The following is a 26,630-nucleotide window of genomic DNA, read 5'->3' on the forward strand; positions in this document are numbered from 1 at the left end:
TCTACAGATGGAGGAGTCAGATCTTCTTCTTCTTCTTCCTTTTTTTTTTTTTTTTTTTTTTTTTTGAGACAGAGTCTAACACTGTTGCCCTGGCTGGAGTACAGTGGCACGATCTCGGCTCACTGCAACCTCCGCCTCCCGGGTTCAAGCGATTCTCCTGCCTCAGCCTCCCGAGTAGCTGGGATTACAGGCGCCTGCCACCAAGCCTAGCTAATTTTTTGTATTTTTAGTAGAGATAGGGTTTCACTATGTTGGCCAGGCTGGTCTCAAACTCCTGGCTGGAGTCAGTCCCAGTCAGTTCCTTTTCCCTCCCTGCCATTTCCCTCCCCCTTAAAGTTTAAAGGACAACTCAGGACAAGCAAAAGTGAGTACGATTCTTGAAAGATGGTATAAACTCTGTCTTTGAACTTTTTAAAATTAACGTCAGACTGCTCCATGGATGGCAGCTCCTCAGTTCAGGTAAATTGCAAAGTTGAGAGAACCCCTCTAAGCTTTAATATCCATCAGCCTTTCCCAGAGGCAAACCCGTGAGGGTCCCTGTCAGGCTGAAAGGCTGAACTGTGTGGCAGGACCCCTGCTGGCCCTCTCGAGTCCACTCCAGCCATTGTCCAGGCATTGTCCTAAGGTGTGGAAAGATGGTGGCACCTTCCTTCCTATCAGACCCTTCCAGGAGGGGAAGGTGGGCTCGGATGGACCCACCACTCTGGAACAGAGGGAAAGCTGAGCAAAGTAGAATTGTTGAGAGTTCAGAAAGGTGGGAGAGAATGGGCTGCTTCCCCTAGGACAAAGAGAAGGATTGCAGAAGGATTCCTAAGCACTGCAGTAAACAGCAGCATCGCCTGGAAGCAAGGGCCCTCCAGTGGGAACCAGGTCTGTCTTCAGTTTAATTTAGCCCAATGGGCATGTACAAATACCTCACTCCTGCCCTTCACATTGTCTCTGGGGAAAGAGCAGAAGTGCTGTGCCTCAGTTTCTCCATTTGTGAAATAGGGATAGTTACATCATCCCTGCCTCCCCAGCCCTATCTGAACCTAAGAGCTATGTCCGAACACAAAAGCTGATTCTTAAATGATGGGAGCTGAACAGCAGGCTGGCAGGGGATAATGGCAGGCTGCCTGACTCCTCCCTTCTGCCCCAGGCCCTGCCCTGGAGCCATTATGCTGAGATGGGGGCTGAGGTGCTCGCTCAAATTGTCAATAGGTCAGCACCTATGTGGCTTAGAACAAGGCAAAATGGTTTCTAATGTAGCAGCCGAGGTTGAGGTTAGACCCAAAGGAAAAAGTGCTGCTCTAAGAACGCCTCAACGCAAGGCAGTGTTTGTGAGGCTGCTCCCTGAATTTCCACGCGAGAGCTTAGATGCCCAGCTGCATATGGCCTGGGCTGGTGGCCGACCTGCCTAGAGACAGAGTAACAGGTGCGATCCCAGGATACTTGGAAGCAGGCATGATCAGTCATCTCTGAGGACCTCCCATGCACTCTGGGCTGCTGCATCACCACCAGGCTCATCTCAGGAAACTCATTCCCTCCTCTCCTGCCCCATGATCTTCCAGCCTTCAGTGACCCTCTCTTCCCCTTACCTGTCATGGCTGAGACATCCAAGAAAGAGAGCCCTGTTGCCAGCGCAGCAAAGCCATCAAACTGCCTATTCCAGCTGCAAGTGGAGAGGACACAGCTGCTTGCCGTTGGTTTGGGGGAGGGATGCAGGTTCTGGGGTAAGAGAGCAGAGTGAGGCTCCCTCAGAGGAGCACTGTGGCCGGGCCCCACTCTGCAAGCTGACGGCGAGCACCTCTGGGTCTCTTGGCTTACCTGAGAACTTTCCCCACCCCCTCCCTTGGGTTTTCCCCACTGCTTGTTACTGGCCTCAGCAACCTAGCTGCCACCTGCCCGAGCCTCAAAGGACCTGTTTATCCCATCACCTAGTAACAGCAGCATCTCTGGCTCTAGGTTTTCCTATGAGACCAGGGGAAGCCAGGGCCTTGGACTCCAGGGAAGACTGAAGCTGTCGGCCCCTTTTATGTGCCCCTACTTTTCTGTCTTTGTCCACACTCCAGTCATTCCAGCTCTGCCCTTACTGACTTCTTTCCAGAGCAAGGCAATGCCAAGTCAGCATTGCAGAGAGGAAGAGAGAAATCAGGCCCCAGGGACAGGCTGCTTGGCAAGGGAAACAGACAGGAGCTGGCCGAGCTTTCTGTTTCTTTGGCCTCCTTGAGCTGCCGCCTCTTCTTCCCCTCCTTATTAGCCTGGTGGACTTGCCTGTTTCATTATGAGGTTATTGACTCTTTCATCCCATCTCTGAAGGGCAGTTCCCAGTTACCCAAAGGGATTTTGAGGTTCAGAGACATTGAGGAGTATGCCCAAAGCCACACAGCAAGTCAGAAGACAAGGCAAGATGAGAACTCATACTCTCCAGGCTGGTGGCTTCTCTGCAGCACACTTTGCGGCTTCTCTGCAGCCACTTAAGCTTCACTCCATTTAAAAACAAGAGCTGCCTTGTATCTGGGTTCATCCTCTCTGAGCTGGAAAGGAAGCTTACCTTAAGATGTCTGTTTGCTTTTTGGAGCTGAGCTAAGCCCAACCAGGAGGTTCCCCACGACCTAAAACAGTGGTAGAGGTGTGGAATAGGAATAAAGGAAGAAGAGGCAGGTGAGAAAGGTGGGAACTTAATGGAAGAAAGGGAAGAACGAATGCTAATATCAATAAAGCCCCTCCTAGGAACCAAGCCCTGCAATAGGCCCCTTTCCCAACATGCTCTTTGAGGTCTCTTGACCACATTCATGGATGATATGGCAGAGCCCAGAACTGAGCAAAGTCACTCTGCCTTCACACCAAGGAAGAGCTGGGGAGATGCTGGGGGCAATCTCTGCATGATGACTGCATGCTGGTTATATCCAACAAGGCTGCATTGCAAGGGAGGAGTGATTCAAAAGGACCCAGCACCAGCTAATGACTGTTATCCAAATGAGTTCCTGAAAGCATGGGGAAATGAAATCAACAGTCCACCAAGTCCAGAAACCCGGCCTGAAGGGCTAGATCTGTTCCTTACTTGCTCCGAAGCCATAGCAGCTGCCTCTTCTGTAAAATGGAGACAGTTTCTCAGGGTTGTTCCATGGATTATATAGGATAGCACTTATGAAAGAAAAACATCATAAATTATATAATACTACTCAACTGCAACAACTAATGGTTCTGCCTCCATATTTGGGTCTTGGATTAATGTCTTCCTGCTGCTGGTGACAAACCGAGAAGCAGGAAAAGAAGATTCTCTGAGTTGATCAGGCAATGGCAGGTTTTCCAGCGATCGAACACCCACCCACTTCCACCTCCCCACCTCACCCCCTACCTGGGCCCTGGGGGCCTGGGCATTCTTGCCCTTCCACTGTACTGCAGACAGCAAGAGCTTCATTCCCGGATGAGCCCCAGGTCAGACACTGGCTGGGCTGGACCCATGAGTCAGGGCTCTGCGGCAGACTGAATCAACAGAGCAGACAGGCCTGGCCCAGCCAGTGGCCCAAACAGAAAGGGAAAGGCCAATGCCTTTGCTTGGTCTGGGCTGGGCTGGGGCTGCAACAGTTGTAGCCAGAAGCTGAGTTCAAGCTGGGGGTAAATAAATACATCTCCAGCAAAGCAGAAGGAAGCACATGTGTTGTTTGGTGACCTCTCAACTTCCTCCTTCCCTCTATTAACTCCAGGTTAAGACTATTCTATCCGACCTCTGTTTTCTCATCTGAAAATAAGGAAGTTGCCTTTTTTCAGCTTTGCATCTTCTGATCATGGCAGGGACCCACCATGGTGATGGGGTCTGGCTGGATCACTGAATTTTACCTGGTACCCACATCTCTCAGACCCATTCTCTCCTTTCCTTAGCTCAGGATTGTTGCTTCTGGGCTCAGAGGAGATGCAGCTGGCCATAAGTCCCTATTTCTATCCTGCTCAGGGATGTCATCGACATTGATGGCCCCCAGTTGACACTCACAGGCCTAAAATGCACCTACCTCTCTGCCCATCAGCCCCAGTACTTGTGACCTTCTGCAGCTCCTCTTCCAGAAGCGTATCTGTCCATCAGCTCTGATCTCTCTGTGTCACAGATGTTTGCCAAAGAGCTTCAAGAAAAGCCAAAGAATGAGCCACTCATGGGGAAACTCAGGCAGCACAACAGTAAGGGCAGAGCATGGTGAGGACATGAGTTTGACCTCCTCAAGCCACTCAGCATAGCCAGGTGATGGCTTTTTTATGTTTTCCTTGAGCCTTGGGTGCATAGCATTGGGGGAACTAGAATCCTTGCTTCGTGACTTTTTTCACTATTGGTTCATGCAGGGCCCATTTGTAACTTGCTAGTTAGTTGGTTTTAACAATGTAATAAGCCTCCATAAACCCACCATCCCCAACAAAAGCTGGACTTAATAGTAACCTACATCTAACCATGAGGTTCACACTCCTGCACACACATATCCATCCCCCTCCTGAGGTGGGTAGGGCAAGTGTCTTTCATTTATTAATTCAACAAATATTGGCTGTACATATTTGATAGGCAGGGACTGTGCTACAAGCTCCCTGCCCAGGTGAGTTCTTCCCAAACCCCATATTCATCATTCCCTTGCTTCTCTATGGAAAAGATTCTGTGCTATAGGTAATCTTTTGGGACTTACATTTTCCCTTAATATTACATTCTAATATCATCCTTATTATTATTATTATTTTGAGATGGAGTCTTGCTCTGTCACCTAGGCTGGAGTGTGGTGGCACCATCTCGCTCACTGCAACCTCTGCCTCCCGGGTTCAAGGGATTCTCCTGCCTCAGCCTTCTGAGTAGCTGGGATTACAGGTGCCTGCCACCATGCCTGGCTAATTTTTGTATTTTTCCTAGAGACAGGGTTTCACCATGTTGGCCAGGCTGGTCTCGAACTCCTGATCTCATGATCCACCCGCTTCAGCCTCCCAAAGTTCTGGGATTACAGGTGTGAGCCACTGCACCTGGCTCCATCCATATTATTTTGTGTCACTATAGTTCATTTGTTTTGACTGCAGCCTACTATGTCATTGTGTGAATATACCACAGTCAGCTTTGTAAAGACTGACCTGAGACTGAGTCCTCAAACTGAGATATTTTCATTAATTCTTTCATTCAACAAATATTTTTTCAACACTCATTATGTACTGTGCATTGTAGGAGACATCAGGGATGCCACGGCTAACAAGATAGTCACAGTCCCTGTCATTCTAGCTTATGGTTTTGCTTTAGTTTATTTTTTCTTTCTCTCTTTTGGTTTCAAACAGGTATAGAATTTTTTCCCACAACTACTACTCAGTGAATAGCAATTGAAAACATATTAAGGGCCAGGCATGGTGGCTCACACCTGTAATCCCAGAACTTTGGGAGGCTGAGGTGGGCAGATCATTTGAGTCCAGGAGTTTGAGACCAGCCTGGGCAATACAGTGAGACCTCATCTCTACAAAAAAAATAAAAAATAGCTGGGCGTGGTGGTGCATACCTGTAGTCCCAGCTACTTGGGAGGCTGAGGTGGGAGGAGCACTTAAGCCCAGGAGGTGGAGGTTGCAGTGAGCTGAAATCACAACATTGCACTCCAGCCTGGGTGACAGAATGAGACTGTCTCTCTCTTTCTCTCTCTCTCTCTTTCACTCTGTCACACACGCACACACACACACAGAAAATCAGCCACTGTTCAGTTCGGTGATGAGGAATCCAAGGCCCCAGAAAGTGCAGAATATAAGCCTCCTTTGTGCCTCAGCTTCTAGCACAATTCCAGGTCCATCAAAGGAGTATAGTCAATATTTGTTAAATTAACAATAAACAAAAGAAACTTGCCCTACCTACCTCAATGAATGCAGGCATGCATGCACAGGTAGACTCAGTGGAAAAGAATGAATTGACAGGAAAGGGTCCACTTCCCTGCTCCACCAGCCACTCCTCTAGCCTCCCACAGCTCAGCAAGCACCTTCTCACCCACGTAACTAAAACCCAAGCACACGCAATCCACCGGTGAGGCCTATTGCCTATATCTTCCAAACACATATGGCGTCTTTTTACCACCAACCTCCTCTCTCTTTATGCCCTTGCCTTGCTCCAGCCATGCCCATCTCTATTCAGTTCCTCCAGCCCCCCAAGCTTGTTCCTTCCCACTTGGCTCCTTCTTGTCACCTCCTCTAGGGAGACCAGCAAGATCCTCCGTAACCATCCTGAGCCCCTCCCAAGAGCTCCCATTCTCAGTCTCCATCCAGGCGCTGTCTCCTCTCACCCTGGATTACTCTCTGCATAGCACCTACCCCTCTCTGATCTTTTCTGGTTTATCTGTTTACGGCCTGTCCTCCCCCTTCCCCTAGCCCTCCTCTCCACCAAGAAACAAGCTTCTCAGGGACAGACCCTTGGCTGTCTTGTTTGGGCACTATTTTCCCCATCTTGCTGGGATGATTTCTTGATCTGTCTCTGAGTCCTCCTAGAGTAGTGCCTGGTACAATATGGGTGCTTTACAAACATTTGTTTAGTTTAATAATTAATTCTTTAGTGCTGCCTATCCTGGTTGGCAGACAATTGATATCGACTTGACTAGACAAGAGTTAGATGAAAGGACTTTGTAAACTGTTACATGCCTGTTGGGTGTGAATTACTGTTGATATTATCCTAACTTGACTCTAGCCACAACAATGCAGAGTCGCCCGATTGGGTCTCATCTTCAGCCTGGAAACAGTCTGCTCTATCCAGCCCTGGTGATGGTGGAGGGGTGATGGTGGAGGAGAGATGGCTGGGAATGAGCTACAATGCAGAGCTCAAAGTTCAGTCCAGTTCACAGTCATTTATTAAGTCTTTACTAGGTACTAGCCTGGTGCTAAACACCAAGGGTACAAAGGCAATGAGAAAGAGTGGCCAATTAAAAATAAAATGTTAACTTTAAAGAAGCAATCAAAAAGAAAGAAAAAAGGAAAGGAAACACTGACCACCCTACGAGAGAAGTCCTGTGATAAACACCTGTACCAAATGCTACAGAAGTGCAGAGGATGGTGTAACCGCCCAAGGGGTTCACCTTGCCCACTGCCTAGACAAAACCGATTCATCAAGACAGGGGAATTGCAATAGAGAAAGAGTAATTCACGCAGAGCCAGCTGTGTGGGAGACTGGAGTTTTATTATTACTCAAATCAGTCTACCCGAGCATTCAGGGAGCAGAGTTTTTAAGGATAACTTGGCGGGTGGGGGGAAGCCAGTGAGCCAGGAATGCTGATTGGTCAGGGATGAAATCATATGGAGTTGGAGCTGTCTTCTTGCGCTCAGTCAGTTCCTGGGTGGGGGCCGCCAGATCATATGAGCCAGTTTATTGATCTGGGTGGTGCCAGCTGATCCATCAAGTGCAGGGTCTGCAAAATATCTCAAGCACTGATCTTAGAAGCAGTTTGGGGAGGGTCGGAATATTGTAACCTCCAGCTGCATGACTCCTAAACCATAATTTCTAATCTTGTGGCTAACATTAGTCTAGTCCCCAGACAAGAAGGGGGTCTGCTCTGGGAAACAGCTGTTACCAACTTTGTTTAAACTATAAACTAAGTTTCTCCCAAAGTTAGTTCAGGCTACACCCAGGAATGAACAAGAACAGCTTGGAGGTTAGAAGCAAGATGGAGTCGGTTAAGTTAGATCTCTTTCACTGTCTCAGTCGTCATTTTGCAAAGGCAGTTTCAATGGGAGGGCAGAGGAAAGACAGTTCCCATGTGAGAGCCCAGCATTTCCCACCAGACAACTGATGTAGTCCTCACAGTAGTCTTTTGAAGCAGGTTTTATTGTCCCCACTCTACAGAGGGTAAGCCTGGAGCTCAGGAAGGTGAAGGTTCTTTCCTGAAAGCACACAGTTAACAGGAGGCCGGGCTTGTATTCTGACTCGACCCCTGCAGACTGCAGAACCAGGCCGTGTGCTACACCACAAGGCCGCCCATGGCCTAGTGTTATTCAAGGGCAAGGCCAGGCATGTCCCTTCATCAGACTACAGGCTCATTTGGGAGGGAAAGAAAGAGCTCCTTCCTATTGCTGTGTCTACCATGCTTAGCCGTGGAGCAGGCAACACCCAGGGACCCTCCCTCCATATCTAATCTGGGTCACCCACTCAGGGATTAAAAGAGGCCCTCTCACTCCCAGGAGGAACAGAAAAAATTTCCAGCCAGAAATGTACAAGGTCCTGTGACTCCTTCAACCACCACCAAGGCAGGTCATGACCTCAGCACAATAGGGCAGGCAAGTCCCTGGGTGGAGACCTAGACCACAGGGTTCAGAGGGCATAAATCCGGACAGCATCCTCCCTTTAACCTTTTCCTGGCAGAAAGGGTGTGCATGTATTTTGTATGTGAGCCTTTGTGTCAGTGGCTCCTCCATGTGACTCTATGTGGCTGTGTGCGTGCTGAGTGCACACGTGAAGTGGTGTAAGTAGAAATGCCTTTGTGTGTATTTGTGTACATGCGTCGATGGTGGCCTAAGACCACTCTCTCAGAAATATCATAGTGTTGGTAGCATTTATGTAGTAAAGTACTCAAGTCTAAAGTCTACCACCCAGTGAATTTTTGCACATATAAACACCCATGTAACCAATGTCGAAAACAAGATCCAGAAGTTTTCCAAAGTTCCAGAAGACTCCACTGTGTTCCTTCCAATAACTAACTGCCCCCCCTCCCCAATGGTAACCACTCTTCTGACTTCTATCACTATAGATTAACCTTGCCTTCTAAACTTTATATAAGTGAAATCGTACTTTTTGTGACTATTTTCTTCCCTTCATCATTATGTCTATGGAATTCATCCATGTCATTGCACTTAGAATTAGTTTATTCTTGTCTATTGCTGAATTGTATTCATTATATGAAAATACCAGTTTATCCACTCTACCAGTGACTGACGTTTGGGTTTTTCCAATGTTTAGCTGTTACAAATGAAGCAACTATAAACTTTCACGCACAGGTTTTTTTGCTAGACGTTTGTACTCGTTTCTCTTGGCTATATCCTGGAGTGGAATTGCTGGGCCATAGAATCATAAAATGGTTGTATGTTTAGCATTAGTGGATTCAGCCAAACCATTTTCCAAAGTATTTGTACCAATTTACACTCCCACCAACAAGGTCTGAGAGCTCTTGTTGCCCAACATCCTCATCAACACAGTATTGTCAGTCTTTTAAATTTTAGCCATTTAGTATTTATATAGATATTTTACTGTGGTTTGAATTCACATTTGCCTGATAAGTATGATATTAAGCATTGTTTGGTACTTACTGGCCCGTTGAGTATTCCCTTCTGTAAAATGTCTATTCAGAGTTTTTACAGAAATATAGTATCTGTAAACATAGACAAATTATTGACAAAAACAGATAGTAGAGCAGAATCACCTTGAGGAATTCAGCAATTTACATAAAAACCAGCAACCAGTTGCTTCCACAATTGCTAACCAGTTGCTACTAGTTAAGTAAACTAATTGAAACAGATCAAACAGGTGCATGACTGAATGTTTCTTGTTGAACCAGGTATTTGGATAACACAGAGAGTCCCAGTGTAGACTCAGGGAGAAGGGAATGTAGACAAGACCCAAGAACCTCCCGTAGGCTGCTAGCCCCAGCCCGAGAGGCTCCCTGCCTCAACTCACTGACTGTTTTTCCTTCAATTACAGGATCCTGACAGTGATCAACCTCTGAACAGCCTCGGTAAGTTCAGGTCCGGCTTTCATTTGTCCACCTTAGCCTCTGAGTTTCAGCTACCAAGCAGATCCTAAGCCACTCGCACCTGGCCCTCACCACCACCACCAAAGTGCTAAGTGCCATGGATGACATCCAGTCACCTGTCCATCCATCACTCAGCAAACATTCCAGGATTCATTCTAGAAGTAGGAGGCCTGGACTCTGGGGAAACAGGACCAACAAACCTAAAATCCCCAAAGCAATGATTCTCCAATTCATTCATTCAGTCACTCTTATCCTTTCAGTAAAACTGTAAGTACCTGCCATGTGCCAGGCCCTAGGCTGGATGCAGGGCTATAACACTAATTAAGACAGCTGAAGTCCCTGGTCTCGTGGAGTTCACAGTGGCCAGAGGCATTTTCATGAAAAATGGCAGTGCTCGCCTGATTTCCAAGGGAAGAAAACTAAGTTAATAAATAGAATGATCCCAAATTTAAGGAAGTACTTTTCTTCCAGTACATTTTCTTAAACCATTAATATCTACTCCTGATAGCCTGCTGGATCAGCAAAACAAATGAGCAAGGAACACGTTAATATGAACAGATCAGTAAGAAAATGGCCAATCCTGCTTGACAGGCTATCTATTTCCCAGTTGTGGGTCATGAGTTAATAATGACCACAAAGGAAGTAATCTTTAGCAAGTAAAGTGGTGCCTAGTTTATACTTTGGAATTTAATATAAGAGTAGGCCATGGTGTCCCCAAAGAACACCAGGGCGCCAACTGCTCCACCACCTGAGCAAGACTGAGAACTCTCAAACCAAAAAACAAGCTGAATTTGCTCAAGGACCAGGGAGTGAACGTGACTATGCAGAACTGGGGGTTGGTGAAGACTAGCAGTGGAAGTCCATTTGGCTCAGAGAGAGAGGACAAATTACACTGACTTTGAAAGATATAATCCAGATGTGGAAGTCTCTTGTAGGCCCTCGAGTAAGAAGTGACAGGATGAAAGCAAGCTTTTAGGAAGCTCTGTCTAGCTGCAGTGGGCCGGACAGGCTGGAGGGAGGAACAACAGCCGGCAAGGAGGCTGTTCATAGCTCACTGGGTTCGTTAACTTAAACTTGGTATGGAAGCTCTTTCCTTCCTGATGGGGGAAGCCGATGCTCCCTGAGAATGTCTGGTCTTGGACACAGGAACCCATGGCTCCCCATGGGTCACTCACTCTTGGAGAAAACAAACAAATCTCATGTTCCCAGAGGTAGATGCTCAATAAATAAATCATGCATGAATTCATGAACAAAATGTCGTCATGGCCATGGCTACAGGAAAGAGGACAATTCTGAAGACTGGCTGCTGGAACCTTAAAAACAGTATCGGCAAACATTACTGATAAGCTACTTTGTGCCAGGTCATAGTTTACAGGCACTGCCATTCCAGTTCACATCCCCACTGCCTGGCCTCTGTGTCTGAAGTTAAAACTTTCTTTTGGGGAAACACAAAGTGTCCTAAGCTTTCCTTTGTTAACAGATTCATTAATACTAGCATTTGTCGGGCACCCATCTCTAGCAAGATGCCATTCTCTGCTTTTAAAGAGCTGAGGAAAGAAATAGAACCAGACATGTGATTAGCCATCATTCAAGGCAGAATAAAATGTGATCTGTAAGAAAGGTAGAAGGGGCCGGGCATGGTGGCTCATGCCAGTAATCCTAGCACTTTGGGAGGCCAAGGTGGGTGGATCACTTGAGCCCAGGAGTATGAGACCTGTCTGGGTAACATGGCAAAACCCCATCTCTACAAAAAATACGAATGTTAACTGGGTGTTGTGGCACATGCCTGTAGTCCCAGCTACTTGGGAGGCTAAGGTAAAAAAGGATGGCTTGAGCCCAGGAGGTGGAGGTTGCAGTGAGCCAAGATCATGCCACTGCCACTGCATTCCAGCCTGGGCAGCAGATTCCATGAAATAGAGACAGAGAGAGGAGAGAGAGAGAGAGAGAGAGAGAGAGAGAGAGAGAGAGAGAGAGAAAGAAAGAAAGAAAAGAAAGAAAGAAGGAAAGAAAAGAAAGGAAAGGAAAGGAGGTAGTAAAAGGGATGTACTTAAGAGAGCAGAGCCAAGAACAATTCATCTGTTCATGTGACACATATTTGTTGAGCAATTGCTGTGGACCAAGCACTGTTCTAGGCACCAGGGATTCAGCAGTGAACAAAACAGACAAGTTCTGTCTTCAACGAGTCTTCATTTCATGGAGGGGTGGGAGGAAACAGAAAACATATAAAATATGTCAAATATAGCATCTGTTAGAGGTGATGCATGCTTTGGAAGACAAAAAAGCAAGAAAGGAGAATAGGAAAGGTTGGAAGGCTGCATTTTAAATAGGGAGATCCAGGAAGGCCTCACTGTGAAGGTGACAATGAAGAAAGACTGGGAGGAGGAGAGGGAGCCAGTCATGTGGAGGTGAGGGTAGGAGAGCCGGTCTGCTGCTTTCCAGGGATTCCAGAATTCTTGCCCCAGCTCCCCCAGGGAAGTCCCCACGGCACCTCCCAAGCTTATTTCCCACAAGGAGGGGGGTACTTAAAAGAATGTATCTCTGATACTTACTGATATTAACTTTGCCTATGTTTTCCCTTTCCCAGGTTCCTTGTCCTTGGATAACCATGTGCAATTGACAATGTAGTTATTATCACCTCTGTTCTAGGCAGTGATAAGCTCCTACCTGGTCTCCCTAACCCCAGACTCTTTTGTTCCAATCCACCTCCTCCCTGATGAAAGATCTATCTTTCTTTTTGTTTTTTGAGGTGGAGTCTTGCTCTTGTCGCCCAGGCTGTAGTACAATGGCACAATCTCAGCTCACTGCAACCTCTGCCTCCTGGGTTCAAGCAATTCTCCTGCCTCAGCCTTCCAAGTAGCTGGGATTACAGGCATGCACCACCATGCCTGGCTAATTTTTGTGTGTTTAGTAGAGACAGGGTTTCACCATGTTGGCCAGGCTGGTCTTGAACGCCTGACCTCAGGTGATCCACCCACCTCGGCCTCCCAAAGTGCTGGGATTACAGGCGTGAACCACCACACCCGACCAGATCCATCTTTCTAAAATTAATTTGATCCTGTCTCTCCACTGTTCAAAAACTTTCAATGGCTCCTCACTGCCTTCAGGATAAAACCCAGGCTCCTTAGCATAATGTTCAAGAGTCTCCACAGCTGCCTTCACCCATCCTGCCTTCCAAGTTGCCTTTATTCCCCTGGTACCCCAGGCACACCAGGCAGCTTACAGGCCCCCTCCATGCCTCCGACTGAGCTGAGCCAGTGCCTCCCTCCCGACTTGCATTTAAGTGCCACCTGCTGAGGAGGCTTTCACCAGCCTACCTTTGAAGATGTCTCTATTATAACATATATTTATCTTCCACCTGGCTGGACTGGCATCTGTGTCTGCCTCTTCCCCCAGATGGTAATCTCTTTAAAGACAAGGACCAGGCTGGGGACTTGCTGTTTGTGGGACTGAGGATGCATTGATTCACAAGTATTTATTAAACCTCTACTAAGCACACTCTGTGCTGGAGGCCCCTGCCTCCCTGAAGCTTAATTGTTAATCAAAAACTAAGTCAGGAGGTCAGGAAAAGGATAGATGGTGGCACAGTGAATGGGTACGTGCCCCAGGGGCTCAGGCCTCTCTCGGGCAGGCGAGGGTCAGACAAAACCCAGAAATGTACTAGGACAGGCGCAGGCAAGACATGGGGGAGGTGGCCTGGCCTGGGGGCTCCTTTGAGCGGCACTCATGAAACATAGGTGAGTCTGGATAAGTAAGAAGAGGCAGGGTAACCATGTGCTAATGAAGCTAAGCCTAGTCTGCAGGAATAACCCCCCAGCATTAACCAAAACTGTCCTCAAGGCATTCCTGTCACCGGCCAGAGGGCAGGAGGTTGTGGAGTTTGGCTCGGGGATCACTAAGTGCTGACTGCATGCTCTTCCCCTCTGCCTCCCATTTTCTTGCAGATGTCAAACCCCTGCGCAAACCCCGTACCCCCATGGAGACCTTCAGAAAGGTGGGGATCCCCATCATCATAGCACTACTGAGCCTGGCGAGTATCATCATTGTGGTTGTCCTCAGTAAGTGACAGCCCGTACCCGACTTTCACCCTCTAAGTAAATGACAGGGCCCAACCCCTACCCCCGCACTCACCCCCTGAATAAGTGACAGTCCCCCACCCCGGCCCTCACCCCCTCAGTAAGAGGCAGTCCCACCCCTGCCCTCACCCACTCAGTAAGTGGCAGCCCCGCCCCTCCCATTATCACCTCAGTAAGTGGCAGCCCCTACTTGTCCTTCACCCCCTCAGTAAGTGGCAGCCCCCACCCCCACAGTCAGGGGCAGGTGATCTGCATAAAGCTTTGCAGAAAAAATCGTTGGTATAATAAAAGGAATTTGAGGAGAAAAAAACAGAGAAAGAAAAAGAAAGAAGAGGAAAGAAAGAAAGAAAGAAAGAAAGAAAGAAAGAAAGAAAGACATGTATCCACCCCCTGCTTTGAAGAGAGCCTTCTTCTAAAAGTGAAAGGGGAGATGAACTCAGCCCCCATCTGTTCCAGATGGCTTCTATCCCAGGTGACTTCTTCTAGAGGGAGAGCACAGTGGCATATGTTCCTAACCCACGCAGGCAATTTGCAGGGCTGCCACGCCCTCTGCCCCCTCCTTCCCATCTTCTGCAGATTGCAAGCTGAGTGGCTCTGAGCAGTGGCTGGAAGAACAGGGAGAGTTTCTGCTTGTGAGGAGGGGAGAAAGAGGAGGCAGCAGGGAAGACCCCCCAGGTGGCTGGCACCTGGCCCACTTCAGCTTGGCTTTCACCACGGCCAGTACCTGAGGCCCAGTGTGGTCTTGAGCAGGCCTCTCTGCCTCAGGGCCCTTATCTGTGATAAAGAAGATTCAACCGAAGGAGCAGGGATGTGGGTCATTTTTGGCTCCCACATCCTGTGATGGAGTCATTGCCTTTGTTATCCACATGAGCACAGCAGGTTACTGACCACAACTTTTCACAGCAAGAAGTAGGGCACTGGGGACCAGACTAGGAATCAAGACACCCGAGACAGGGATCCTGGCTGTGCCACTTGCTGCTGCGTGACCTTGAGTAAGTCCTTCACTGCCTCGTACCCTCAGTCTCCTCACCTGTAAAATGTCCTTCCTCCCTCAGAGCGATATCATGAGCACCAGTGAGAGAACACATGTAAAGTACCAAGCTAAAAACCAAGTTTTGCAAAAGAGCGTGTCTTCACACAGCAGCAGACAAAATGTGACCCAGGACATGCATTTGCTAATTGGGGCAGGACTGCCTGTGCAGCCAGGGAATAGTTGGCCTTTCAGGAATCTGTGCTTGTAACTGTGGTGACATTTCCAGCAGTAGCAGCCAACTGCCTGGTTGGAGGACACTGAGAGAGACTCTGGTCCTCATTCTACACGAGCACTGAGGCTCGGAAAGGAGGAGTGGCAGTCAGGGCCAAAGCTGGGACAGAACCCCAGTCCCCTGATTGAACAGGTCCATTTCCATCTCATGGCGGTGGAAATGCAGAGCCACAACATAAACCCCACTAAAAGCCCTGGGAGCCCTGGATGGTGTGAGATGCAGATGACCCCAAACCCTTTCTCCTTGACCTTGGTTGCCCGCATGATGGAGGTTTGCAGTGACATCAGCAGACTTGCCATCCTGTTCTATTCAGGCTAATGTTAAAGCGAGCTTGCTTTCTGTAGGGATACACCCTGCCACAGTGGAGATAAAGGGGGCCAAAGTTATCCAGGGAAAGCCAGGCAGGCACTAAAGCATAATTTAGAGCTGGACACTCCCTGTCCCAGAAGGTTCTATGTGGCTTCCACATCCTGGGCCCCCAGATTCTGCAATCAGAGGTTGTTACCCAGTCCTCCATCCTGGGCCAGGCTCCCTCAACCTTATGGCTTCTGGAGTCTCAACTGGCAATGCTGTCTCCTGGATTTGTCCCAGGAGGCTGGGGTGACTCTGCCTTACCCTGGCTCCTGATCATAAACCAAACTCCGAAGAGCTACGTAATATCTAGCTCCTCCTTCTCCCTTGCTTCACTCAAGCCAGGAGCATCAGGGCCAGCAGATCACATCTCAAGCGTCCCCAGAGAGTTAGATGGGCCCTGGCTCTACACTGGAAGCACTGTGTGCCCTGGGAAAATAAAGCCTGACCTTCAATTCTCCATGTCCCTGTTTGTAATGTGAGTTAGTAATAACATCTCCCTCCCAAGACCGTTATCAGGATTACATGAGGAAATATATGGAAAGCTCCTGACACAGTGACAAGCAGGGACCATTATTAGATTTAACGCCACTACTCTTAAGACCAGCCCAGGGTGATACTGGACCGGAGAGGGTCCCATCAGGCCAAGAGAGAATTCAGTTAGGAAGGAGGAGTTCCCTCCTGCCAGGGTGTTTGGCTGTGGGTCTTCACTAAGGAAAAGTTTGTTTGTTTGTCTGTCTGTTTGTTTGTTTGTTTGTTTGAGACAAGGTCTTGCTCTCTCTCCCAGGCTAGAGTGTAATCGTGTGATCACCTCACTGCAGCCTCAAACTTCTAGGCTCAAGCAATCCTCCTGCTTCAGTCTCCCAAGTAGCTGGGACCACAGGGGCACACCACCATGCCTGGCTAATTTTTTTTTTAATTTTTTGTAGAGATGAGGGTCTCACTATGTTGCCCAGACTGATCTTGAATTCCCGGGCTCAAATGATCCTCCTGCCTTGGCATCCCAAAGTGCTGGGATTACAGGTGTGAACTACCATGCATGGCCAGAAAAAGTGTTAAAATATCAGTTCCCTGAAGGATTAAACACACTCAACATCTTTCCATCATCCCAAGATGGCAAAAGAGCAACAGAATCTGAAAGCAGCAGGCAGAATCTAAAGATGGCAAGCAGAAACAAAACAAAACCAAAGACCAACCCCTTCACAGATCTTTCTCTTTTTTTCTTAATTTTAGTGATTTTTATTCATATATTTTAATTACTTTTTTCTTCAACTTTTATTCCAAGTTCTGGGGTACACGTGCAGGATGTGCAGGTTTGTTACGTAGGTAAGCGTGTGCCATGGCGGTTTGCTGCACTGATCAACCCTGCACTGAGGTATAAAGCCCGGCAACCATTAGCTATATTTCCTGATGCTCTCCCTCCTCCCGCCACCCCCGACAGGCCCCAGTGTGTGTTGATCCCCCTGCACGTGTCCATGTGTTCTTACCGTTTAACAGTTCTTTCACCCAGATAAAAGCACCCAACTCCAGAACTATACTTGATAGTTACGAGACATTTTCACAACTACCATCATACCACATGCTCTCAACAGCCCTGTGAGGCAGATATTATAGGTATTATCATCCCATCATACAGATGAGGAAACTGAGAACTAAGAAGGGAAAGTGATCCATATAAAGTTGCACAGTAAGGCTGAGTGCGGTGGCTCACGTCTGTAATCCCAGCACTTTGGGAGGCCGAGGCGGGCAGATCACTTGAGGTCAGGAGTTCGAGAGCAGCCCGGCCAACATTGTGAAACCCCGTCTCTACTAAAAATACAAAAAATTAGCTGAGTGTGGTGGCACTTGCCTGTAATCCCAGCTACTTGGGAGGCTGAGGCAGGAGACTCACTTAAACTTGGGAGGCGGAGGCTGCAGTGAGCCAAGAGCCTGCCACTGCACTCCAGCCTGGATGACAGAGTGAGACTTGGTCTCAAAAAAAAAAAAAAAAGTTAAGTTCCACAGTAGGTGTCAGAGCTAGGACTCAGAACTGGGTCTTCAGACTCCGGGTTCCTCCTCTTTTACCAGAACATACTGAGCCAGCACTGGGGCATAAGAGGCAGGTACCAGCCTGTTTCTCCCACACACGACCTCTCTTGACTCCTCAGACATCTTGTGGGGATGGGGCCGGTGTTACTATCTCCACTTTACAGACAAGGAAGCTGAGGCTCAGGCCCAAGTCTATGTGCTACCAAGTAGCAGAACTGAGCCTGGAACTCACACATGTGTGTCTGAGAGCCCAGCACTATCGCCAGGAAAACCCAGCCTCTCCCTGCTCGAGCCTGACCCTCAGCCCTCTCTGCCCCTCCCTGCGCTTGCCTTCCAGTCAAGGTGATTCTGGATAAATACTACTTCCTCTGCGGGCAGCCTCTCCACTTCATCCCGAGGAAGCAGCTGTGTGACGGGGAGCTGGACTGTCCCTTGGGGGAGGACGAGGAGCACTGTGTCAAGAGCTTCCCCGAAGGGCCTGCAGTGGCAGGTGAGTGCAGGGTCTGAGTGACAAGAGAAGTGGGCCCAGCAGGAGGTCTGCTCAGTCCCCCATGGCCCACTGCATAGTATCTGTCCCCTACTTGTCACTTTTCATCCTTGTTGTATAAGGTTCTTTGTTTGTTTGTTTTTGTTTTTGTTTTGAGGCAGAGTGCTCTGTGGCCCAAGATGGAGTGCAGTGGCTTGGTCTCAGCCCACTGCAACCTCTGCCTCCCAGGTTCAAGTGATTCTCCTGCCTCAGCCTCATGAGTAGCTGGGATTACAGGTGCCAGCCACCACGCCTGTCTAATTTTTATATTTTTAGTAGAGACAGGGTTTTGCCATGTTGGTCAGGCTGATCTTGAACTCCTGACCTCAGGTGATCCACCTGCCTCAGCCTCCCAAATTGCTGGGATTACAGGCGTGAGCCACCATGCCCAGCTGTATAAGTTTCTTGAGAGCAGGACCGTGTCCTGTCTATCTTTAAATCCTAGTACTTAACACACAGCAAACAGTAACTATTTGATGAACAAATGTGAGCCAGAAAGGACAGGAAATTGTAACTGAGGCTGCCCCATGCGTGCTGCACCTGGGTGGATTTCAGGCAGAGGGCTAGACTGGGTGATCTTGGGGCGTTCCTCCTTTCTATGAAATTTGTTATTTCAAGGACACTAGAAAAGAGACTTCTCAGCCACTTCGCCAGCTATTGGTCCTTCTATTCATTAGCGTTTGCTGAGACGGGCTATGTGACAGGACTGAGCCAGGTCCTTTCAATGGATAGGAGATGTTCTGCGCATAAAATCCATGTTCTCTCTTGGGCTGGGCTCTTCTACCTTCATCCCCCTGGTGCTTGGGCTCTGAAGAGAAAAAGATAAGTAGGAGATGAGTGATGGGGCTTCTGAGGGCAGGGCTGAGTGACTTTCTGTGTATTTGCTCTTTCTTTATCAGAAGTCAAATGCCCACGGGCACCTGTCATCCTACTGCCAATAGGACTTCTCACTCAACCTTCCCCTCTGACCTTACTTGGAGAAGGACCTAGGTCCCTCTCTGAGACATTTCCCCAGGCTGGGCAAGTTGTATGCACCATGGATGGGTATGTGGTCCACACAATTTAAACGAGTTGTATATGGTCACTGGGTAGAGTGACCACATAATTGATCATCAACACTGATACCTGTAAGAGCAAAAGGGGGCACTATTAACCATTGGGCCAGGGCAACAGGTCAAAATGGAGACTGACCCCGGGACGTCTGGTCACACTAGCTACTGTCAAAATGGGGCCCAAATAGACAAAGCCAAATGGAAGAAATTCCCTTGATGTTGAAAGTGTTGGGGCTCTGTAGCACCCCCAGTTCTAGGTTAGGGGAGCTTGGGCTGGTCTCATGATGAGTTCTGAGGGGGATGGGCCAGATGGGCCCCCCCTTCCATCTAACCCAGGTTCCTTTCCTCCCAGTCCGCCTCTCCAAAGACCGATCCACGCTGCAGGTGCTGGACCCGGCCACAGGGAACTGGTTCTCTGCCTGTTTTGACAACTTCACAGAAGCTCTGGCTGAGACAGCCTGTAGGCAGATGGGCTACAGCAGGTAACCAACCTGGGCCTATCTCCCTTTCCCCTCCTTCCTCTTTCCTCCTCTTCCTCCTTTCCTTCCTCCCTTCTTCTCTCTTTCCTAAAAAATACAGGCATTGGAAACGGGCAGAATGGCTTTTGAATCCCAGCATTTCACTTATAAGCAACATGAAGTTAAATTTCCTAAGCCTCAGGTTCCTCGGGAGTTAATTGGAGGAACTAATGCCAACCTCACAGGATAGTTTTGGAATGCCAGTGAGAGAATGTGTGCTGCCCTCCAACACACACACACACACACACACACATACACTTCCAGCGTCTATGCAGTCCTCTCCTTTCCTTTACTCCTCAACCTTCACTCCTTTGTCCTGACTTTGCAAGAAACTGTTCCTGCCCAGTAATACAAAAGCTAAGTTAACTTATTCAAAGTTTTGTTGGTTAAGATTTAGCTTAAGTGAGCCTAGTTTCAGTGGGGCCCCATCTTCAGCAATCCCAGCTCTCTCTGCAAATTTCAAAACAGTTCCAAATCTGGAGTGGAGGAAAAGGTGTAAGATGATAATAAGAGTAATTTGCATTTTATATATTTATATTCATTTGATTTTTGCAGAAAACCAAAAAGATAGTTATTATATCTATTTCATAAATAGGCTCAAACGAAGTAAGTAACTTGCTAGGGTAGTAGCTGGGAGGTAGAGAGCTAGAATTTGAGCCCAAGACCCCTAATTCTTTCGCATTAGGAGTTCCCATATTGTTTCTGTTTCTAGACTGAGTAATGCTTTATTCTCATGTAGGACATCATCTATAAGGGAAGGGGCTGATGAGATGGTTGATCACTCAGAGAGTTTAGCTGGAGAGGATGGAAAAGAACCCATACATTCAGTTGCAGATTGAGATAACCTATCTCTGGCAGGCCTCAAACTTCTTCAGGATTCTGAGAGACTGGACCCAGAGACTAGGCAAAAAAAGAAAAAAAAAACAACTACCAGGCAGACATCACCAACCAATCACAGAACTCTCTCCCATGGATCCATAATGCAGCCTCAAAGTCCTTTTTCAGTAAATGCTCCAGGCAGCCGTTACAAATCAATCAGAATTATTTGCCTCTCTCTTCTCTGCTCAGCATGCTTCTGCTGCTCTCTACTTTCCATAGGGGGCAACTTCCAGCACCCTCTAGAAAGCACACCCCACCATCTTCATTTCAAGGAGAGTGAGGAAGTCATGCCCGGCACCTGCTATTGTCCCCTCTTCCTGCCGCCACAGAGCCCAGCCTCGCTGTAGCCAGCCCTGCCTCCCCACTGTAGTCCAGTCAACTGCTGCATCAGCCGTACCTGGCACAGCAGGCTGAGGCTTGATTATGAAACCTGGGTGTCTCCAGGGGTTCTTAAGGTGATAGGCTCCTGGAATTTCTGTCCTTTTGGAGCTCAGTAAGGCACCAAACCACCTGACTCTTGTGCTTCACAAAATCAAAGTTCATCGGAATCATTCATTGGGATGGAATTGGTGAACAGAAGTTAACTTTCCTGGGAATGTCCATTTCCACCATATTCCGTCCTTCTAGGTCTCAGACTTCTCTGCTTTCTTTCCTCTCTCTAGATTGGAGGCCCTTCTTGTCCTAGAACCATAGGCATTTCAAGATGTGGGAGACCCTAGAGATCATCTAGTCCAAGCATCTTTTTTTTTTTTTTTTTTTTGATAAAGTCTCACTCTGTCACCCAGGCTGGAATGCAATGGCACCATCTCTGCTTACTGCAACCTCCACCTCCCAGGTTCAGGCGATTCTTTCACCTCAGCCTCCCAAGTAGCCGGGATTACAGGCACGCACCATCATGCCCAGCTAATTTTTGTATTTTTGTAGAGACGGAGTTTCACCATGTTGGCAAGGCTGGTCTTGAACTCCTGACCTCAGGTGATCCACCCACCTTGGCCTCCCAAAGTGCTAGGATTACAGTCGTGAGCCACTGCACCCAGCCCCATGCATCTTTTTATAGAGGGGGAAACTGAGGCTTGGAGAGACCCAGAAAAAGAATGTGACCTGCCCAAGGCCACACATCAGACTAGTGCCAGAGCCAGGGACAGAACCTAGATCATGAGGACTCTTAAAATGGACTCTAGTCCTCCCAGGTCCGAGACTTGGGTCCTTCCAGGAAGTGCCAGCATTCCTGCCTGAGAATGTGCCAATCCACCAGTATCATGGATTGACCCAGCCCTCCATGGAGAGCTTCTACTAACATTACTAGCATAGTTAGGGATGGAAGGAAAAGATTTAGAAGAGGCAGATTCAGTAAAGGAACAATCAGAGAGATGGAATTAATCAGGGAAGGCTTCCTGGAGGAGGAAAAACTTCAACCCAAGGTTTGAAAGCAGCAAGCATGGATTACCAGGAGAAAGAGGGAGGGTGGTCCAGTTGAGAGAAAAGTTTGTCTGGATTCATATGAAGAGAGATCCAGTTCTGTTCTATTAAATATCTCTAAGGGGACCAAAAACATACCCCCACTATCAAAATCAGACCAGATGCCTTGTTTGGAGAACCAAATACCCACATTCCAACTCCCTCCCAGGTGAGAAGGGAGCTAACCTGAGCCCCTATGCCTCTTTGTTTCCCTGCTGTGAACCAGAAGACATTGCTGGGATATTTGAAATAGGGACAGAGCTGGGAATTTGGAAAGGAGACCCCTAACATTTCTCCAGGGCTCTGGATTCTGGATTTGGAGTCCCCGCCCAAGAAAGCAAGTTACATCAGCAATGCACCGAGGGTTGAGTCCTGGGATGCCAAGGGTGTGTTCTTTATTGTATAGCAAAGCAGGCCCCATCTTCACTGACCAAGACCACCTCCACTCCCTGGCCACTCCCCACCAAGCGTTCTCTGCCACCCTCTCTCCTGAGAGTGGGGGCCAACTCTACCATCTTGTTCTAACCCCCTCCCCCAGCTCACAACTCTCTCTCCCTCTTGATGTGAGCAGCAAACCCACTTTCAGAGCTGTGGAGATTGGCCCAGACCAGGATCTGGATGTTGTTGAAATCACAGAAAACAGCCAGGAGCTTCACGTGCGGAATTCAAGTGGGTAAGTGAGGGGACACCTTCTGGCCTACAGAAGGCCCCCACATGGACGCTGCTCTTCAGGTTGCAACCAGCTCACCTGGAACCCCAAGCCGCCAGGGGAATGTAAGCAGACATCAGGAAGAACTCCTAGCCAGACAGATCATTCAATGCCAAGAGCTATAGACTCACATTTTGGAGAGGTTTTCTGTGTTGACTTGTTTTTAATACAATGGACAGATGGACAAAGTGTGTTGTCCTACTCAAAGCCAGAGGGATGGATAATGTGACCTTTCCATCAATCTGGATAGTAAATAGTTTTTGCTACTGCTGTAGGTTTTCTAATAAATTGCCCAATAGGCAAGATTCCAAAGTCACTTTGTCCTTCCCTACCGCTTACCCAGTCAGAGCTCCCTACCTTCTTGATGCTCCAGGGAAGAGGCTCCATGGCCTTTGTGGGTGGCCTGTTCCTGAGCCTCGCCACACTGTGTTAGACCAGAGCATCCAGATGAAATCTGTCACACCGCGGCAACGTGGCTCAGAGAGGAGGCTGGCTTCTTAGCATTCAGGGATGTTGCTGAGGGCCGCTTATTCACCGAAAGTAAATCTTGAAAAGGACAGGATTGGTAGCAGAATGATCCTTTGCCTAGAATTCCATCAAAATCTCCTTCTTCCATTTGGAAAGCCTGCAGTGCCACAGACTCTGTTCCGGGCTCTGCCCTCTTCCCTCTTGGGTCCCAGGAGCCCAGGCTGGGCTTTGAAGCAGGCAGGGCCCAGCGCACAGTAGGTACTCAGCAGTGGGGGTGTTGAATCCAATCAAACAGAAGTGTCAATGCAGGAAATGCAATGGATGTCAATGCAGTCTCCAAATGTTCCCCACTGTGCAGCTTCCACATTCCCGAGGTATTGGGAGGGGACTTGAATTAACAGCATCGGGAGGCCTGAGTCCCTGCCTCCCAGCTGAGGAAGAAGCTTAAATCACAGGGCGCTGTGTCTGTCTTCCAGGCCCTGCCTCTCAGGCTCCCTGGTCTCCCTGCACTGTCTTGGTGAGTACCTCCGATCTCTGAGGGTTTGGGACCTGGGCTGGCAATGAGCAAGGAGGAAGACCTTCATCTTCACTCCTAAATTTCTGGGACTCCAAGTTTCATTCTGCCTTGGTCTACAGCCCTTGGGCTTGTAGGTCAATGCCCCCTCAAGTTGTTGGTGGCCTTGGGCAGGTCACATTCTTTTTCTGGGTCTTTCCAGGCCTCAGTTTCCCCCTTCTACCATCTGTGCATGGCTCCACAACCTAAGTGGAGACCTGGTAAAGAGCATTAGGAAGACCAAAAAGGGCAGGACGGGGCCTCCACTGCCTCCCACCCCTGGTCAGGGCCCACATAGCCTTCTTTGTCACAATTAGCTCAGGTATGCAAGATCAGATTACCCACATTCATTATCTGAGCAACTAACTATTCATTGAACAGTTAGAATATGTCTCACTCTTGTCAGTTGCTGGCTAGAAGTAGAAAGTACCAGATGAGTGAAATAATTGGCCACTATCCTCGATAGCTTATGACTAAGTAAGAGAGAGATGCAAGACAACATGTGGAAAATGCCAAACTGAGTAGCAGTCACAGTTGACATGCTGCAGAGAGAGCTGGCCAGGGGTCAGAAGACCTGGGCACTAGTCCCGTTCACTGCCAGTGTGGCCTCGAGTCATTCACCTGACCTCCCTGAAGCTCGTTTTGCCAAGAAGTCGTTTAGTCCCACTGCCCATCAAGGATCTCTAGGGACCCTTCTAGCTCTAACAGAGGAGATCAGAAAAGAAAACGAGCAAAGTGGCTCCGTTCATCCTACTAGCTTCATAGAGAACTGAGACTGGCCTGGAAGGATAGCCAGAAATCAGAACGCCTAAGGGAAGAAGGTCACAACACTGCCTCTGCAATTTAGGAGTGTATATGCTTCTCTGCAGGATGTTGAGAGTTTCATTCATTATCGTGTGCCCCCCACCCCGACCCCACAATACCTAGTGTGTGGGATCTGACACATGGTGGCTGGTCAATGAATGAATGAATGAATGGTCACACCATCTGAGGTTCTGCACTGAGTAGCCCTGAAGGCATGAAGCAGCATAAGTGACAGGTCCTCCCTTGAGGGGCCTCTGTTTTACCAAGAAGCCAAGACCTAAGCTCAACAACACTGAAAGGGTGGCCAACACCCAGGACAGCCTGTGGGAATTCCAGAGAAAGGGAAATTCCCAGGGACTGGGGGCCTGGGCTAAACACTGAAAAATGAATCTGTAGGCTCAAGGAGGAAAAGGCCATGTCTGTCTGTCTTGCCCGCCACTCTCTCCCAGCACCCAGCACTGCCCCAAGACAGAGGGCACTTGACACAAATTGGTTAGATTAATGAATGATTTAGAGTTCAGTGGTCCCCAACCTTTTTGGCACCAGGGGCTGGTTGCATGGAAGACAATTTTTCCGCAAACCAAGAGGGGGATAGAGAGCATTAGATTCTCTCTTTTTTTTTTTTTTTTTTTGGAGACTGAGTCTCTCTCTTGTCACTCAGCCTGGAGTACAGTGTTGCGATCTCGGCTCCCTGCAACCTCCGCCTCCTGGATTCAAGCGATTCTCCTGCCTCAGCCCCCTAAATAGCTGGGATTACAGGCACCCATCACCAGCACAGCTGGGACTATAGGCATGTGCCACCGTGCCTGGCTAATTTTTGTATTTTTAGTAGAGACGGCGTTTCACCGTATTGGCCTGGCTGGTCTCAAACTCCTGACCTCAGGTGATCTGCCCGCCTGAGCCTCCCAAAATGCTGGGATTACAGGCATGAGCTGCCGCACCCAGCCTAGATTCTCATAAGGAACATACAGCATAGATCCCTCACATGTGCAGTTCACAATAAGGTTTGTGCTCCTACAAGAATCTAACGCCACCTCTGATCTGACAGGAGGTGAAGCTCAGGTGGTCATGCTCGCTTGCCCCTGCCACTCACTTCCTAATGTGCAGCCAGGTTCCTAACAGGCCACAGACCAGTACTGGTTTGAGGTCCAGCGGTTAGGGTTTGGGGATCCCTGATTTAGAGAACTAGGAGATGAGACAGCATTTCAATGGGAAGGGCATCTTTTTGGATCAAAAACAGAATGACTTTTTAGAGAACTACAAGCAGATCAATTTGGCTAGAGAGAGACTTTATATGAAACAGCAGGAGGCTGCCAGGAGGAGTGGAAACTCTACTTTGCCCTCAAGGGAGATCCCAAAGGGCTTTGCAGGAGCGGGCAAGGTGGCATGGAGAAAGCGGTGTTTGAAATCAGGTGGTGTTTTTTTTGAGAAGTGTCTGTTCATGTCCTTCGCCCACTTTTTGATGGGGTTGTTTGTTTTTTTCTTGTAAATTTGTTGGAGTTCATTGTAGATTCTGGATATTAGCCCTTTGTCAGATGACATTTATGCAGCCAAAAAACACATGAAAAAATGCTCACCATCACTGGCCATCAGAGAAATGCAAATCAAAACCACAATGAGATACCATCTCACACCAGTTAGAATGGCGATCATTAAAAAGTCAGGAAACAACAGGTGCTGGAGAGGATGTGGAGAAATAGGAACACTTTTACACTGTTGGTGGGACTGTAAACTAGTTCAACCCTTGTGGAAGTCAGTGTGGCGATTCCTCAGGGATCTAGAACTAGAAATTCCATTCGACCCAGCCATCCCATTACTGGGTATATACCCAAAGGACTATAAATCATGCTGCTATAAAGACACATGCACACGTATGTTTATTGCCGCATTATTCACAATAGCAAAGACTTGGAACCAACCCAAATGTCCAACAATGATAGACTGGATTAAGAAAATGTGGCACATATACACCATGGAATACTATGCAGCCATAAAAAATGATGAGTTCATGTCCTTTGTAGGGACATGGATGAAATTGGAAATCATCATTCTCAGTAAACTATCGCAAGAACAAAAAACCAAACACCGCATATTCTCACTCATAGGTGGGAATTGAACAATGAGAACACATGGACACAGGAAGGGGAACATCGCACTTCGGGGACTGTTGTGGGTTGGGGGGAGGGGGGAGGGATAGCATTGGGAGATATACCTAATGCTAGATGACAAGTCGGTGGGTGCAGCG

At 48.3% G+C, this 26,630-nt stretch overlaps 2 protein-coding genes across 2 annotated transcripts in view; one reads left to right on the plus strand and one right to left on the minus strand.

Moving 5' to 3' along the window:
- SMIM35 (small integral membrane protein 35) overlaps nucleotides 1–2,231 on the minus strand; it is an 86,677-nt gene extending 84,446 nt beyond the window's left edge. Inside the window, exon 1 of the mRNA XM_054440706.2 lies at nucleotides 1,578–2,231. Within this exon, the coding sequence (XP_054296681.1) occupies nucleotides 1,578–1,584 (7 nt within the window). The 5' untranslated portion in view covers nucleotides 1,585–2,231. The remainder of the gene's footprint in view (nucleotides 1–1,577) is intronic.
- TMPRSS4 (transmembrane serine protease 4) overlaps nucleotides 1–26,630 on the plus strand; it is a 45,067-nt gene that overhangs the window by 7,465 nt on the left and 10,972 nt on the right. The window contains exons 2-7 of the mRNA XM_054440702.1: nucleotides 9,650–9,683; nucleotides 13,643–13,756; nucleotides 17,756–17,908; nucleotides 19,349–19,478; nucleotides 22,423–22,524; nucleotides 23,505–23,545. Coding sequence (XP_054296677.1) covers nucleotides 9,650–9,683; nucleotides 13,643–13,756; nucleotides 17,756–17,908; nucleotides 19,349–19,478; nucleotides 22,423–22,524; nucleotides 23,505–23,545 — 574 coding nt within the window. The remainder of the gene's footprint in view (nucleotides 1–9,649; nucleotides 9,684–13,642; nucleotides 13,757–17,755; nucleotides 17,909–19,348; nucleotides 19,479–22,422; nucleotides 22,525–23,504; nucleotides 23,546–26,630) is intronic.

The sequence above is a fragment of the Pongo pygmaeus genome, chromosome 9, assembly GCF_028885625.2.
Source record: "Pongo pygmaeus isolate AG05252 chromosome 9, NHGRI_mPonPyg2-v2.0_pri, whole genome shotgun sequence".
Classification (NCBI taxonomy): Eukaryota; Metazoa; Chordata; class Mammalia; order Primates; family Hominidae; genus Pongo; species Pongo pygmaeus.